Here is an 18,313-nt window from a genome sequence, read left to right as displayed (position 1 = left end):
CCTTCCTAATGCTCTTAAACACATACATTTGTTTAGAATCAAATCTAGTTGAAATATGCTGGCTGTATAGTAGTTTCAATCAGCCTGTATGTTGAAACTGATCCTATCACTTTTAGTTTAACTTCATTTGTGCTGCTGTTTCTTGCACCCTGAAACTCTTCAAACAATGCCTCTTATCAGAGCTGGCAGGAGGTGCTGGGAGGAGTGGGCTTGCAGCAGGATCACCACTGGTCTGCCAATGCCTCTCCACAAGTCAGCCTTTGAGAGGCATTACTACTTCAAACACCCAATTAGTGAAATCTTGGCTCTGCTGAAGAAGACAGTGGGATCTTTGCCACTTGCATGAAGTGAAGCCAAGATTTCATCCAATATATATGCAGTTGCAATACACTGAGGCTCAGGCCTTTAGGCTCCTCCATAAAAGGTTATTCCCTGCTTCTAAGATAACTCAGGAGTTTTTGCAGTTATGGACCACCCATTATTTCATTATGACGGTTCCTAGAGAGGCAGATATGTCAGCATGGCTATGAGAAAAGGAGGGTAGATGTTGAACATGAAATCATACTTAGAGCTAACAGGTGTTGAAAGGTATGATGGGGAGTTTTCCCATAAATTTCAGACTGAAAGAGTACCTGAGGAAGAGCACAGGAAGCACCAAGCCTCGCTTGTCAGCAACGAATTACAAAAAAATCCACACCAACTCAGCTTTTACTTTCCACATGAGCAGGTAGTTCCATTATGCAGCTCAGTTATAACAGCAATAGCAATAACCAGTTCAGTCATATTAATTTTGATTCCTGTTGCAGCTATTTTATAAGCTGATTTATTGACTGAAACAAAGTATGACCAATAATTAAAAGTCAGTGATATGTCATTATATTCCCATAACATCCCAATAACCTGTTAATATGGAAAAAATATGGTGCCTACTCTGAAACATAGATGATTATCCACAACATTATGCTTTATTTATAACTGATGATAGATTGCAATTAATAAAGTTTAATATTTAAATATTTTTATGAAGTTTGATAGTATTAAGTACAATCACATTAGGGTTTCCTTAGGACAACCTGGCTGAAATAACAGCAATTATTTGTGTGCTGAGTACAGTACATTTAGTAAGAATTACCTTCATCACCTGCAAATGGCCTGCAAGTGGCCTACACCAGTAACAAGTGTCCTGCAAGTGCCCTGTGTCAGTAACACACATCTAGAATTATTCCTTATCTAAAAAACAAAAAATAAAAGCTGAAAAATTAAATTGATTAAGTACTAGAACTGTGGGAACAAAAGAAGCAGTTTCCTATAGGCACAGAATCAGGGTAGCTTGAGCTGTGAAAAATTATCCTAGAAGTAGAACTCTGTACAGTACTCTATAAAGTAAACATGGAGGGGAAAAAAAAAATCTCTAAAAGGCTGTTTCTTTTGTGCTCACTGTTGAATTCACAATCATATTTTTGTGGAAAACACAGTATAAAAACATGGGAAACACAGTATAAAAAGTATAGAAATCTCAGTGAGATTTTATTTATACTTCTTGTTCAGTATGACTTAAAAGTCATAGAAAAAGGGTATAATACGGTATTTCTCTTAAAAACAGGGAAACAAAACTTGCAACATTTCTGTTTGCAGCTGGTTTGTAACACTTCAGTGATAAAAAATAAAAACTACTTTCTACCTGTGAGACACACACAGTCTGTAGATTTTGGCATATCCCTTTGGCTAAATTTCAAACAACTAATTTTGTAATTCCTTAGCCATTTACTCAACACTTGGAAATGTCATTCTGTGGACAAAGTAGACTATGCTTCATGTTGACTGCACTAAGCAAACAGCCATTCAAAGCAAATATTGACAGAACCTCACTTAATGCAGGAGAGAATGTCCATTTCCATTGTTTTATTTTCTTTAAAATGATGAAGTATTACACTTGTGAACACAGGAAGACATCTATATCCATTCATATATCCAAGTTTAAACCAGATTAAGTTCTCAAAAAGGAGGTTCATATTGCCAATTCATCCAGGCAGAAATTAATAGAAGTCCTTCCACTCACTTCTAAGTGTACTGAATCATGCAGTTAATCACCATTGGATGAATTTAAATCAATATATAGATGGGTAGTTTCTTCTTATAAATTTATATGCTCATATTTTAGTCACTATTGTGAAGTCCTTTTACAAATTTTTCCTTCTGCTCAATAGAAAATAGGGATTCATCTTTTTGAAGGAAACATTTTGCATGTCCAAAAATATCTAAATTAGAAAAGTTTCTGAATGCATAAAGAAAGAGATTATTTTTAAAAGGTTGTCATATACTTATTTCCTAGCTTTCTACTTCCATGTTAGGAAAGAGGACTGCAGTCAAGTTTAATGAATGCAACACTGGGTTTATTCTGGTAAAGAATAATAGAAGGAAAGTAAATTTCTTTTTTATTTTCTTATGAATAGTAAAGCACATTGGACAGCAAAACAAAAATTGATCATGGTTTACTAACAAAGGTGAGAGCTATCCATGAAATCCAAATGTATCCTTTCCAAGGCAACATCCACTGAATTTTAAGTATTTATCCATACAAATATGAAATAAAGTGAAACAGAAAATAATTTCTTCTAAAGCCAAAAGAAAATATGTGCTTTTATTATGCAAGCATTTTATTCACTAGGAACAAGAATAATTTATAGCAACATCTCCCTGGGCTATCTCAAGGATATTCTGAGGCAAGCTGCTGACATCCAATAGGAAGTGGGTTTAGGCATCTACAGGAATACTTAAAAAGTATAACATTATTAATAAATACTTTCTTCATGTGTCTATAGCAGCTTGCATGGCCAGATTCTGAACTTATGTGTTTCCATTGGTCAAGAGGCCGAGTGAGAAGGTACAGGCTACAAGATTCCAGAGAGATTCTCAAAAACTTTGTCAGCTTACACACAGAGGTACTTTTGGATGGTACAGTGCTTACAGCCAGCATAAAGTTTCACAAAACCACACACACTTTGTGTGAAATAAACATGTGGAAAGTGAGAGCAAGCCTAAGCGAGATGACCCCGTGCATCCCAGCTTGCAGCACAGGGTCAGGCAGTGCTTTTAAACTCTTCTGTAGCTCACAACAGCACCCATACCCTGTCCTGAGAGGGAGGCTGTGAGAGGCCTAAGTAACTGGTGTGGGACTTGGAAAGGTATCACAGTGACAGGGAAAGAATATTAAGACAAGCAAATGGACAGGCACCATGATGTTCCTTGAGTCAGTGAAGTTCTTTCTATGTGCTTTTCTTCATGGATATGCATGAGAGCATAAAATCCACCTCCACATTATATGACTCCAAGGAGATTCTGTTGCCAGGGTGCTGCAGCATTTTTCCCTACTTATATTGTTATTTGGGATAGCACTCACTTCAGAGACCAGACTGCTGTCCTTTATGTGATGGGCAAAAACTCATATTTATATAGAGATTTAGATATACAATGTTAGCATTAATAAAACTGGTTTTATTATAACTAAGGTTTTAGTTTTTATATGTCATAGATTTTTCTTTCCTTATTGGTATTTTTCCCTTATGCACAAACAGGTTAACCAAGTATGCATGTTAAAAATTGATTCCCTAATTTCTGCCATATGATTTCAATACAAAGACTTAATTTCCAGATGCAATGAAAAGACCTTTGTGCATATTTATAAAGGCTCTCCTTCATGTTTCTTTCTGGTTTACAAATTTCTTTCAAAGTAGCGTGGTCAATACCAAGTTGTTTATGATAAAGTGAGCAGAGATAAGCAGAGTTTCATGCTGGAAAGAGACAGGTAAAGAAAATATCTATATCTATATTGAAACACAAAAAATAGAAGAATGAAGTTGTGTTTATTTATGGAGACAAGGAGATATTTTGTTTTTACTAAATGTTTATGCTGTGTGAAAAGCAAGCCTGCTCTAGTAATGAAATGATGTAGTGCAAATTCATTTGACATTGGAGGAAAAACATTTACTGAATAGCATTCTATTGATTGTGAGGACTGCTATATTAGCTTTTTAAGATTTTTAAGGTGTCCAGTTTGAAAAGTATGAAACACTCATCTGAAGCACCTACATGGAGTAATGAGGGGGAGTCACGTCATTTTGTGTGGGAGGACTGTTACATCACATCGTGAGAAGAAGGAGGAGAAGAGCAGTACATACATTTGGGATTATCTGACTTGTATATTAATAGTAAGTTGTTTATGGATGGTCTACTCATATGATATTCCTTTAGCACTACACAAACAAGGAGGTATTTCCAGAGTTACAGTTTATTCTTTCCCAAACTGAATGTTTTAGCTAAGTCTAATAAATTTCACCCTTAAACCATCATTTCTTTCTAGCAGCTATAATGAGAAGTTAAGGCTCAATTGTAGCAGGTAGGCAAGAGGAATTCCTACGCCAACACTTGCTAGAGACACAGCTGAGTTAGAAGCACAGAAGAAAAATTCAGTGCATGAAGTAGAGGAAATGTGTGTGGAATGCGATTCAGGATGGGGATGGGATGGAACAGTACTAAGGGCAGATTTGGTCTGTCCCTGGAAGGCCCACTCCTGGCTGAAGGGATACAGAGCCAGCAGCTTGAGAGAGGAGGCCATAGAGACAAAAGTGATCTTTCAGAGGACAGCTGTTTTTCTGGCATAGCACCAAAATGCAAGTGTGCCTTCTTCAGCCTATAACGTTGTACAGAAGCTGTTGTGAGCTTCCACTTGAGCAGTCTTCTCTGACCTCCTCAATACCATTGGCAGCATCACCCATTTGCTCAGAAGCAATGGAAATCCAGGTGGTAAATATCACAATGCCTAGCAGAGCCAATTCAAATTAGAGACTCTAGAACAGGCTGGGTTACACAAAACACTTATTAGGTGACATTACAACTTAGTACATCTTTTCAAAGGATTGGAAAATAATATTAGAGTCAGATTTGGCTGATGTGCCCTAAAGTCTAGAGATGTCCCATGGGCCACCATCTGAAAACCTGCTCCTTATTATCCTCTCTCTCATCCCCTAAAGGCTCTGGATACAAAAGACTTGATGTGTTTCTGTTGTATGACAGATTAATTCCATGGATAGGTTACTGGTAATGCAGTTTGACACTACTGTCAAACAAATTTAACAGCCAGCTGCTATACCAACAATGGCAATTCCTCCCCACCTCTACTTGCTCTCACACCCTGGCACGTGGAAAGATGTGTTGGAAAAATCTCGCTGACTCGAGGGAGGAGAAGCAGTGGTGTGTGCATGGGAAATGCTAGCTCATAGGTCCTGCCCTTCACCTGAGGCAGCATTTGTCAACACAGCAGCACAATGGGTTAGAAAATTAGCTTATTATAAAAAATAAGTTTATTTGAACATTTGTCAGGGAACTGAAAAGCCATGGCAGTTTCAAATTTCTTAGCATCCAACGCAAAACTGAGCTTTGCTGCATTTAATTCACTTTGGAAGCAGAAAATGTAAAGAGAAATTTACACAATATGAGTGTCTGCAAACAGACTAATTCTATAAAGCTTATCCCACTTTATTTTATACTAACAGTCACAAATAGATGACTTCCAAGTATCCAGCTGTTTTGTTGATAAAAATCTTGTGGCAATCTAACCTAGGAAAGGCAATCTTTTAGCTTGCACCAAGAATTTTACAATAAAAATACTTTGAGTCTCTCTTAGTAGTTATACAGGGTCCTTCATATGGAAGAATACACAGCTAATAAAAACATAAAATATAAAATTCCCTATGATTCCTAAAAATTAATCTAAATAAAATTAATCTAAATAAAAACTGTCCCAAAACATACTTGTCTCAATTTCTGCTTTAGTCAAAGTGTAACTGCCCTGAACTAATGTAATTGTTTGTTTCAGGAGAAAGTTTCTGAAATAAAAGGAAAGCCCAGATTCTGATTTTTACTTTTAGGAAAGGCTGCAAAGTGTAAGAAATTAGATATTTCAATCAAGTCCACAAAGAAGATTGTGTCTGCCACAGTCTCTGCACACATCTTCAGTATTGGACCAAAGTACAGGCCCCTTATCACTGCATCATGTGTTCTAGGAAGAATAAATCTCAATCAAATAACAGGAAAAATCATGATCTCTTTCAGATGGTCACTTCAAATTCTGACTTCTATTTCATTTAGAATTCTCTTCTTTCAAATATCCAAACAATTTGAACCATATTTAATAAGTAAAAAACATTTTATTATATATACATTCTCTGTGAAGATGCATTTCTGTTTGAAATGCATCTTCTGGCCTTCAGATTTAGGAATGCTAAGCAATACTGAGAAGAAAGAATTACATATCCCTTATTTCCTTTTTTATATTTCTTGTATGTTATCACTAGATATGTGTTAGATATGGTCCAAAAGCAGAACCCCAAATATGATACTTCCCAAACTACTTGGGAGTTCAGGAATAAGGGAGTACTCCTTAAGTGAGGCCCTAAGCTCTGGGATCTGATTCCCCCTGGATTTAGAAACATTTCAGGCATGCTACATAGTTCCTCTTCTCTTGATGTTCAAAGAGGATGAGGCCTGAGAGATGGAAGGGCTGAAAATAATGAGGAACAACATAGGTGGGGTTTCAGAACACTGGTCCACAGAGTGCCTTTGTTTTTTGTGGGTGAATATGTCAACATTAGCATCAAGAACAGGAAATTCTGATGAACTGAAGCATGCACTGGAGCCTCAAAAGCTTTCACCAGGCTAGATGCTGACAGGTGCTTAGAGCTGTGGGGCACTGTACACCTTTTACTTGTTCCAAAATGAAGATATAATTAAATCAAATATACCAAATAAATGCACTTGCTAAATAATACACACGTATGCAAGATATAGCTAGAGGCATGCTGCTGCTCTGGCTGGTTTCTGGCAGCTTCTCTCAACTACTAGCACTAAAAGCACTAAACTGTGTAACTTAAAGGTGTATGAGTGATTTAGAGAGACACTAGTATATCCTTATACACTACAAAATCAAATTGGTGCTGCAGAAATCAAATTAATACATAAAAATTAATGTAGACTGTAAAAAGAAAGCAGCCCACTATGTTGTCCCTTTTTTTTGTAATGAGAAAAAGTTACATGCAATGTTTGAGTGATTTGTGATCAACTAGAATAACATTCTCAAATATCATAAATCACAACTGAGAAATATTCAGACAATAATGCTAAAGTAATACTGAAGTGGTCTGGAAGCTGAAGTGTTCTGAGCTGTATCTAGTTTCAGCAACCTGTGGAGTAATTTAGTGCATTGTATTTATATTCTTAATGTTAACCTAAAAAGTAATAAACAATTATATACAATTTTCACTTCCCAACAAAAATCAAAACAATAAAAAGCTTTAACATAAATGCAGTAATACTAGCTACAAGGACAGACATATTCATATTTTGGCTACTTTACATAATGCAAAAAAAATACCAGGGCATTAAAGAAGATATAAATGCAGATAGGGCTAGGTCCCTCTCAAATAAGTTTTGGTCTAATGAAGAATTGTGCTTATAGTATTAAACTTCCTCTTATTTTACCACTTTCTGCATAGACATTAAATGAATTGCCTCTGGTGTTCATATAGGATAATTCCAAGTGTCTTTAAAATAGCAGTGGTAGACATTTTTATTAATTGTCCTTTCATATTGCATGATCATATAATACACATCCCCATATACAGTATGATAGAACACTATTGTGTTTATATATGTGTTCATATACATATATATGTATATTATATATGAACATATATGCATATAGTTATATATTTGCCTCGCTTATTACAGACAACAGTGCAGTTCAGTTTTGACTGTGGTATGCTACATCTTGGTATCTGAAGTTTTGATATTATGCAATTCAATAGCCTATTAGGGTGTAAGAGTGAAAAATTACAGAGATCTCTGAAAATAAGTTTGCCATTTCCTATCTTGAACATTACTAAAATTAGATCTTTAATAATCCACCAGCACATACATTTTTATAAGCATTCTCATTACAGACAACCCCAGCTAGAAAAGAAGTGGGGCCATTGTAGTACTCCTGAGATGCAGTCAAAGAAGTTTCTGTATAGAACACCAATTATTTAAGATCTGCAATCAAGATCAAAGTGCAACGTGCTTACAAGAAAATGTCTCAGAGATGATGAATAAAGTGATGCACTCTAATGCAGAAGGTAAATGTCAAAACCTCATGTGCTCCATACTTACTGACCACTGCACTGAACTGGCCAACTTTTCAAAAAAACAAAAGCTCAGATAATAAAAAATTAGCTCCAAGTGAATACTAAATTATACCATTTCATGAAATCACTACCTTGTTACATTTGCATTTACTATGTTGCTTTCAATATATTTTTTGTTTTCAACAGATTTTTTTCAATAGACTTTGCACAGCCTATAGTTGATTGAAAGTCATAGTTGTCACCACATTCTGTTGGAGAACTTTCCCACACAATTTCTATAAACAACATATTATTTTGCATTCTTTTATAGGGGTGGAGAAACTTGATGTACTAGTGTTTTGTCCAATGTCTTTGGAGAGGTGGCCCATTCATTCTCCAATCCAATGTCACATTTGAGAAAGTATAAAAGTTGGAGTTGGAGAATAAACTTCCTTCTTTACCTTGCAAAGAGCAGGTGGCTCGCGTCGTGCTTTCACGTGTCCTATAGTGACACATAGTCTTTTAAAAGTTGCTTCCAGTGAACATACTGGAATCAGGACTGAAGATTTCTGAAAAAATCATATTTGATTGTGACTTATCAGCACCTCTTAGGAAGGATTGCTGATTTCTATCCAAAGGGCCAATATCATACAACTTCTTGAATCCCAAGTTCTGCCATATGGCAGCAAAGTGGTGGTATTTAACTTACACATTTTTTTCTACCTATGATTTATGGGACTATTAATATAGGCATTTCCTATGAAGGAATCAACAAACCCACCAGAGTGGCACCCCAAACCTCAGTTACAAGATGTTTTATACTTCTCTGGCTCCACCAGAAGGTTAAAGAAAGAAAATATTATCTGAGAGTATATCCTCACTGGTCAGCCACTGCCAGCATTAAGAGATCTCATCTGAATCCCTGATATAGGGGATTGGGACACAACTGTTTTGTACTTTTTGAGGAAAGCACTGTGGAAGGAAGAAGTTCTCCTACATGTTTTACCTGACTATATGCATCTGTTTTAATTTATTGTCTTCCTGAGGCACAGGCATTTTGTAAAGCACTTGCCCAACATGAAATTCAGCAATCATCTCTAAGCAATTCACACAGACCTCTCCTCTGCCTTCAACTTTTTTTTTTTTCCTGCAGGTTACCTCAACTTCTTTGTTTCTGCAAGTTCTCCAGTGGTGTAAAATGAAGATGCAGCTCCCAAAAAAGCCCATCAATTTAATACCTGCCACCTAGACTGATGGAAACAACAATGATTTTATGAGTATCTTTTGCATCATGCTTCTCAATGTCATTTTTGTGAGTTTGACTCTCATTCCAATCAAGTCAATAGGAAATATAACACCAACATGGGCAAGGCAGAATTGGACTAGGAGTTATGAATATACTTCATCTGACCAAGATGTCTGAGGCCTGATCTTTCCTCTGCTTGGAGCAGTTTGTGGGTATCACCAGAATTCACATCTCTTTTTCTTCATGTTTCCAAAACACAGAGAGAAAAATTTCCTATAGAAATGTTTCAGCAACTAAATAAACACAATGAGCACAGAGAAGTTAAAACTTCAGGACTGAGTATAAATATTCTTGACTGCTTAAAAATATTTTAAGAGTGAAAAGTAGGGGCCATGCTTCTTCCTGCCTTGAAAAGGACTGTGACTAATGTGAACAATGCTTTTAAATCAGAGAAGGAAAAATTGTGCCTTCTGTTTTTTGGAATATTTCCTTGATATTTTTGATGAAGTGAAAGCTCTCCTTGGAGGAAAAACATTGCCTCCTATAATGCATGCCTGATGGCAGTAGGGAAGAAAAGGCTTCCCTTTCAGAAGCAAATTGGAGGAAAAAGCATAAAATTTAAGGAGAGAAATTAAACAAAACTTGGAATGCAAAAATAGTTCTAGTCATGCAGGTGTTTCTTTGTTCACAGTTTACACAGTCTCAGAATCAAGGACATTGTGTCATATTAGGCTGAGGGAGTTTTGAAATGTGAGAGCAGTAATTCAGTATCCACATGACATAAAAGGCTGGGCTGAATCACAGCCTTCAAACACATTATGAAACACTTCCATACAAAAAGGATGTCATAGCCCTTGGCTTTCTCCAGTAAACATTATATAATGTGTAAAATAACAGAACAAACAACTTGGACAGGTGTGACACAGAGCATGAACACCTACCTCATCATTCAAGGTAGATGAAACATACCATTGTTGGGAAATAAAGTGAATCAGACTCACAAAGAGTCCTGTCTCTTAATCGGGAGGATCGTTACACAATGTCACATAATAGTGAATAAGACTTCAAAAGCAATAGCAATAAAATTATGTTTTTTAATTGTAAATAAAAACGATGTAGACAAAAATTTTCTTTAGGTGCCACCATCAACAGGCATTGTTGCCACTAGGAGCACCAGTTTCAATTTAACAGAATATTCACTAAACATGTAACAGATGAAGTCCCCTGCAGCCACCTAGTCTACATGCTGTTTGATTCTGGCTACAGGCAGAACAGTTCACCTTATCATGGCCAAAACCACAGCTGTGAATCTTAATTTCTTTCTCTAGACATCAAAGGAAGGCAACTGAAATTAAATAGATCTGTATGGGATGTTGGAATACTGAGATTTCTTAGGGCCCCAAATGCATCTCTTCTCCAGGAACCATGGTCAAGTATTGTTCAGAGTTTTTCACACCTCAATATATGAAGAACACCAAACCATTAGAGTATGTCCAGAGAACAGTGGCCATGATGGTGAAAGATCCTGAGGATAAATCTTTGGAGCAGCAGCTAAGTTCTCTTGGATTCTTTGGCTTGAAGAAGATAAAGGTGAGGTGTGACCTCCTGGCAGACTACAACTTCCTCTAGGAGAGCAGGGAAGGGGATAGTCCTGATCTCCTTTCTCTGGTCCAAGCGATAGGACACAAGGAATTGGAACCAAGCTGCATTAATGTCCCATCAGATGGGACATTATGAAATGGTTCTTCACTGAAAGGATGGCAAATCACTCGAACAGACTCCCCAGGGAAATGATCATGACAAAAAGCTTGCCAGGTTCAAGGAGCATATGGATGATACTTTAGTCATCATTAGGTTAAGTTTTAAGCAGACCTCTGAGGAGCAGAGACTTGGGCTTGACGATCCTGCAAGCTTCCTTTCAACTGGAGATATTCCATGTTTCTCTGATTCTGTGATTTAGCTGCCAAAGGCTCAAGCTCACCACTGGCTTCATGCAGCTCTGTGACCTTGAGTCAGAGGTATGCTTAGAAAGAGTGGTGTGAGAAATAGCTGTATGTGGTGGGGTTGTGTCCACTTTTGCTGTAGAGCAGCTTCTCAGCTCTTGCCTTGTCTCAACTTGTGCTTGGTCTTCAATCTTCCAGCCTCTTGGCCCTGATCCTGACCTGATCATTTAATATTTTGTGTTGGTCTTGGACTGCCTCGTTCCTACAGGCTTGCCTGGTGGTCTGGTCTGCGAGCTGAGCCTCAATGCCATCACTAGACCTGCTCTGCTCTTCGTGCTCAGGTACTGTGGGACTGCACCCATGCCAGTGTCCTGCCTGCCTCCACCCCTGGCTTGCCTGCTCTCAAACTGGCCTGCCCTTACTGCTTCCTGCTCAGTACAGCAGGGATCCTTTGGAGGGTACAGAATAAATCCCCATGCTGGTTCTGTGGGCAGAGCTCTTAAAAAGCATGAATACAGCAAGGAACACCTCTACCTTTAAAAGCATACCTGACCTCTTACATAGAATTTCTGCTACCAAGGGAGTCAGATGAGCATTTGAATCTACTTCTCTTCTAAGTCTTAGAATGGAGAAACAATTGAGGGAAATGGACCTGATTTTGTTGCAATGTTAAACATCCTGACAGCAGCTTTTGGATGTCTGAGCTTTGTAAGCTAATCTGTCAAGCTCATTCAAACAAATCAGATGTATGCTACTGTATTTGGTGACAGACTAAGTTATACAAGTTTAGCTGGTTGTTTTTTCTTAGTGATGTTATTCTAAAAGTACACTCCATATGTTTGAAACTTAGAAGTGGGCCTAATATTGGCAAGGGCAGACAAGCTGACACCTATCAAAATGCTGTGTCATGAACAAATCAGTTTCAAGAACAGACATTTTTACATTTGCAAAACTGACCCCCACTGTTATGATGAAGGTAAATTTATGTCCATGAGATTTCTCAGCTGTGAAGGCTCTAGTAAGAACACTATTTCCTATAATCTGAAGAAGGAATAAATGACTACAAATTCCATAGTAGTGGAATTACTTTTCTGATTATCTTTTGAGCATGCAGTACAATTTAAACATGTGATCCTGAGGTTGACATACTCCAGATAACAAAATCAGCATCAAAATGGCTGATGTTTAGATATGATAATTGTGGGCATGTGTCCTTAGGTTTAATCATTCTTCTTTGCTAAGAATGAGCTGAAAAGCTTTTAGCTTTAGGTGTTTTAATTTTAGCAGGGAAACTAAGTAAGGGAACATATTAGAATTTTCTTTTTGTTTTGCTAAAGACTTGTTTGCTAACAAGAAGAAGGCAAGAGGGATGTACACCTAATGCTACAGACTGTTAAAGCATTCCATTTCATAGAGCTAAGAATCCACATATTGAATTACTACACCTACAATAAGAAGAAATGAAAGCTAGATTAAGGCATGATACACTTTAGTTCTTCAGTTATGTTATTCATTACAACAGTAGTAAAAACAATGCTATTACATTAATGAGACCACCTAGAGTACAGAAGCATTTGATCATTCTTTAATCAAATATCAGACAAATGTACTTCTGTGTTCTGTAACCTTCTTAAGATACAAAAGCATGCAGCATATTAATCTTTGGGTCTTGCACTATCCCAACATGTCCTGTCCTTGAATATATATAGGAGTAGGACAATTTATAAGGGTTGTTTGAAGTTAATTTAGTACATCAGCAGTATTAATCATGATTTTCACCACTTTTGTCTTGGATACTCAGACCTAACTGTAGGGAATGACAGCCAAACTACAAATATTTGGGTTTGATAATGCAATTTACAGAATAAAGATAGACTACAAATCCACTTCAACATGAAACACCAAAGTTCTTAAAGATTTCTAGCAGAAAAAGAATCCTTAATCCCCAGTGCTGCATAGATTTGTTGGCTTAAGTACAATTGTAAAAAAAAGAATGTTTATTGGCTGGCACATACTGTGAATATATCATTCATGGTCAAAAAACTGCAAAGCTTTCACAGAGTAGCTATTCAATAGGGTGGAGAAAAAATAAACAGTCTTTTTGCTTTATAAAACTCCAAAAATCCCCCACCATTGTGCAATGTCACAGGAATTCCAATTAGCTCTTCTAGGAACAGAGATATGCAGAAAGTGGACTACACCATGCTCAGCACATCAGTAAGTACACATAAGGATTACTAGACAATTCATTCTGTATGCAGAAAAAAACCCTAGCCTCAAGGCTAAGGATAAGTTTATCCTTAGACTGAACTAATGAGACAAAGGTAGCTAGAGATTACACTGAGAGAAATATTTAGCAGCTTCTTTATACAGAAAGATTCTGGACTACTGACACATGTCAACACATCTGAGTGAAATGAATACATTTACTCACAGCTTGTCTTCACCACACACAGCCAAACACTTCACAGACCCTTCAGTTACCGTTGGTGTGAGAAAAGCTTTGCTTTCATCCGAGTAACTCCCCCATTTTTCATGTCTGTATTGCATTCCCAGCATTGTATCTTATTTTATTATTCCTGGATTTTTGGAGTGCTGCTTCCACTTCCCTGCCCACTCCCTCATTGTGATCTTTGATCAGTGGATCCTTCCCTGAGAGTTACAAAAATTAATGACACACTTAAAATACACACAGGCACATACATAACCATAAATAACAGAACAGGGTCATTTAAAGGAATTCTATATTAGATGTAAAAGAAAGTGCAGATTTGCAAGGCTCAGTGACAAAACTACACTTAACATAAAACACGCTCAATGTGGTCTTTTAAAGTACTCTGATGAAGTACTAAGGGTTGTCACGTTTTGTGAAAGTTATAGTTAATTCTGAAATTTCTGCTCTCTCTTTGACAACAGCTGATGAATTCAGAAAACCAAAACAAGTATCCTGATCTACCACGGCCTTGTAGTTGAATTATTCTGAATTTTGTAAAGTGCAAGTCACAAATGAAGCCTCCCCATCTGGGAGTATTCCCATAACACCTCCTCATTCCTATTAAAGATGCACTGCAGCTTTCAGTCAAGGTGGTAGTCTGGGCTGGCTTTCACAGATCTTAAAAGCAGCAAAATGATTACGTACAAGACTTGTACTACTTTGCCAATATAACGAGTGAATAGCTTCACAAACTGTTAGGAGGAGAAGGACAGCAGGAGAAGTAATTATGTAAGATCTATGTTTCAAATCCCTTCTTTTTCTTCCCTGCCACAATGAATCAGGTACTTTTCCTTTTTAAAACAATAAGGAAGAGAAAAAAATTGAAAGGCAGACAGAACAGACAATTTCTTTTATATGAAAGACTGGAAGGAGAAATTAATTTTGCAATGGTTATATTAAAAAGCTTGTATATAGCTGCTGACTATGTCAGTGCTTGTTTTGGAAGCTGTATCTGAATTTGACATTCAAGCATCAGAACTGTGTCCCCTCTAGCCGAATACACAATTTTACCAGAAATAGAATATACTTATGTAATACCCACCTACTTTTAACTTAGCTATGCAGCATGCAAAAACTTCTTATCGTGATACCATTAGATACAATATTTCAGAAACAGTACCTAAGTTCCAATAAATTGATATAGTTATACTCTGCCAAGATTTACAAACTACAGACCAAGCAGGGACACATAACTTCTCTAACAGTTTTAATGCTCACATAAATGGCTGAGTAACACAAGTACAGAGATGCATGTCAGATAGCTTCCAAAGATCTTGGAGTTTTTGGGGGTCCTGGACTGGAATCTACCCAACATTATTTCAATTTACAAAAAGGGCATGAGGGAAGATCTAGGAAGGCCTCTTGGTACAGTCTCAGTACCTGGAAAAAACATGGAGAAGATCACACTGGCCGCAGTTGAAAGGCACTTGAAAAACAATGCAATCATCACGCAGATCAACAAAGTTTCACAGAAGGAAAGTCCTGTTTGACAAGGTTACCTACCTAGTGGTTGAAGGGAAGGACATGGATGTAAGAATTCGTAAGTTTGGGTTAAGCCTTCAGTTGCTGTCCTTCACAGCATCCTCCTGCAGGTGTTGTCCAGCAGTGGGTTCACCCAGTGCTGCTGAAGGCCTGGCTGAAGCGCGGAGCCCAGCGGGATGCAGTGACTGGGGCTGCCAGCGGTGCTCCTCAGGCGCAATTCTGAACAACGTGCTGTACCCTTTGCTTGGCCCTGAAGTGGCCAGCCAGTTGTACCAGGTAATAGTTGTAGGTACCTTTCAAAAGAACTATCCTATCCAATCCTACACTATCCTATCCTGTCCTCAAAAGACACTACAAGAGGCTGACCACAACAGACAGGTTTTTAATAAAAACACACAAATAACGCAATTTTTCACATCGCAAAAAACTGCATTCCGCGGTCTGCTCCCCATCGTTCTTCGCGCTGAGCGGCCTCAGCACGGCCGAGCGCAGGGAGACGCCACGGGGCTCCGGCTCTGCCGAGAGCTGCATTCCAGTTTCCGGAGGCACAACGAGAACGACCCATCCGGGTACCTCGGAAACGCCCTCTTCCCGGCTTACAGATTTTGATTAGCGGAGCGCCGAGCCCTCCCGGCGGGCCGGGCAGGGCCGGGGCGGGCAGGGGCGGGCCGGGCCGGGCAGGGGCGGGCCCGGCCGGGCAGGGCGGGGCAGGCGGGCGGGCTCTGCTCGCTGCCGCCCGGCCGGGCAGGGCGGGGCGGCGGGCGGGCCCGGCCGGGCAGGGCGGGGCGGCGGGCGGGCTCTGCTCGCTGCCGCCCGGCCGGGCAGGGCGGGGCGGCGGGCGGGCCCGGCCGGGCAGGGCGGGGCGGCGGGCGGGCTCTGCTCGCTCCCGCCCGGCCGGGCAGGGCGGGGCGGCGGGCGGGCTCTGCTCGCTGCCGCCCGGCCGGGCAGGGCGGGGCAGGCGGGCGGGCTCTGCTCGCTCCCGCCGGGCCGGGCAGGGCGGGGCGGCGGGCGGGCTCTGCTCGCTCCCGCCCGGCCGGGCAGGGCGGGGCGGGCGCCTCCTTCCTGTTTCCGCTCGGGATCCCGGCGCCGCCAGGGCCGCGGTACCGCGGGGCAGCGGCGGGCGGCGGCGGCCCCGGGAGCGCGGCTCGGGCTGGGCGGCGGGGGACATCGCCGTCGTCTGGCGGCCCGCCCGCGTGTTCTCTCCGCAGGAGCTCGGTCGCCCTTCCGCCGCTCGGCAGGCCCGGAGGGTGCCGGGGCCGCAGGTGAGGCGGTGCCGGCCGAGGGGGCGGCAGGCTCGCAGGGAGGCGGCAGAGCCGCTCGCAGGGAGGCGGCAGAGCCGGCAGCGCCGCGGGTTCGGCTGCCGCCAGCTCAGTACCCAGAGCGCCGCCGGGGCTCCCTCACGTCCCTGCTGAGACCTACAGAGATAAACCCACCAAGCTGGGCTTTCCTTCACTTCAGACAACCACAAACCGCACTTTTTTCCCGTTTAGCAATGCAGTCTTGGTAGCATTTGCAGCTCTGTTGGATTAAACGCCTAATTATTCTATAAGTGTGAACTTTAACGTTGGATGGATGCTTTGTATTACACTTTCACATACTGTGCACTGCTTTTAACTTCTAGCAAAAATGATCTTGCCCTTTGATAGTGAGCAAGAACAACTTACATTAAAATGGTACTTGGTATCACAAAATCGATAGGGTTGGAAGGGACCTCTGGAGATCATCCAGTCCAACCACACTGCCAAGGCAGGGTCACCTAGAGCAGGTGTCACAGGAACCCGTCAGTGTGAGCTTTGTGTATCTCCAGAGGGAGACTCCATAACTTCCTTGGGTAGCTTTTCCAGTGCTCAGCTACCCTCAGTGTAAACTTGTTCTTCCCCATCTGAAGGTGGAATTTCTTGTGTTCTGTTCTTGTGTGTGTATGTGTGCTTTTATTTTGCTGCGTACTCAGAAATTATTTTTGTAAATATTCTACAGGGTTTTCTCAATAGGAAAACAGAAAAGATGTTCGATATTAAGGCTTGGGCCGAGTACATCGTGGAGTGGGCTGCCAAGGACCCCTATGGCTTTCTGACGACCGTGATCTTGGCTCTCACGCCGCTGTTTGTAATTAGTGCGGCGCTGTCATGGAAGCTTGCAAAAATGATTGAGGCCCGGGAACGAGAGCTGAAGAAGAAACAGAAACGCCAGGAGAACATTGCAAAGGCGAAACGAACAAAGAAGGATTAAATGGGCAAAAATGGCCTTCCTTGTGCAAAGAATCCACTTTTAAAATGAAATACTTGTACATTTTGTGTTGCAACTGTCCTTTGATACTTGATCCTGTTATTTCTTGAAGTATGAAATTTAATACTTCCAGTGTATTTTTTTCCTGCTGATTTGCGTTAAAATTTGCCCAAGTGACACTTGTTAGAGTAATTAAATTTACTACTTGTATTCTAGTGCAGGTTGCTTTTCTAAATTTGCATGTTAGATTAAAAAATTAACCTCTTGGTGGCTCTGGAGGTAGATTATTATTTTTCCTCTTAGCTGAGCTATGACTTAACAAGTATCTTTAAATTGTCAAGTTTAGGGGAAAATTTCAAGTTTAAGAAAAAATAATAAACTGGATTAAAGAAATGCAAGTTTCGGCGTACCTTGAGCAGACAAGGTAGCTGTAGCATTAGTTAGCAGACATGACTGATTTCATTTAAGGTCACTGCATGGCTGTGTGTGCCCATAGTGGCTGCTGCAGTGTCTTTGATGGTGCTGCTTGTCTGCAGAAATAACCTACCTTAGCCTTTCCTGTTTCCTGAACTACAAGCCATCAACAGCCTTTAACTCAGCCCAAATTCTAGGAAACTGATTGTTGTTATTAGCTTAATTTCTCTTGAGGCATTTGTGTTCTATAAAATACAGTACTGTTGTTTGATCTTCCCGAACAATTACCTGAATACTCCACCTGTAACTAATTTGTTTTTGCCTTCATAAATTCTTCATGCCTCAAAGA

General features: G+C 40.0%; 1 protein-coding gene and 1 long non-coding RNA gene across 2 annotated transcripts; one reads left to right on the top strand and one right to left on the bottom strand.

Moving 5' to 3' along the window:
* Positions 1 to 9,250: 9,250 nt before the first annotated feature.
* Positions 9,251 to 15,954, bottom strand: LOC146763852 (uncharacterized). The gene is made up of 2 exons (XR_014951385.1): positions 15,346 to 15,954; positions 9,251 to 15,222 (listed from the first exon to the last, which is right to left on the bottom strand). It is a non-coding gene; the product is annotated as an uncharacterized LOC146763852 (long non-coding RNA).
* A 428-nt stretch (positions 15,955 to 16,382) lies between these two features.
* On the top strand, positions 16,383 to 17,943 carry SMIM15 (small integral membrane protein 15). Its single transcript, XM_021534354.4, has 2 exons — positions 16,383 to 16,586; positions 17,302 to 17,943. The coding sequence occupies exon 2, from the start codon at positions 17,329 to 17,331 to the stop codon at positions 17,551 to 17,553; it is 225 nt and encodes a 74-aa protein (XP_021390029.1). The 5' UTR covers positions 16,383 to 16,586; positions 17,302 to 17,328; the 3' UTR covers positions 17,554 to 17,943.
* Positions 17,944 to 18,313: the final 370 nt, after the last annotated feature.

The sequence above is a fragment of the Lonchura striata genome, chromosome Z, assembly GCF_050655825.1.
Source record: "Lonchura striata isolate lonStrDom1 chromosome Z, ASM5065582v1, whole genome shotgun sequence".
Taxonomy (NCBI): domain Eukaryota; kingdom Metazoa; phylum Chordata; class Aves; order Passeriformes; family Estrildidae; genus Lonchura; species Lonchura striata.
This window is presented reverse-complemented; position numbering and strand designations above follow the sequence as displayed.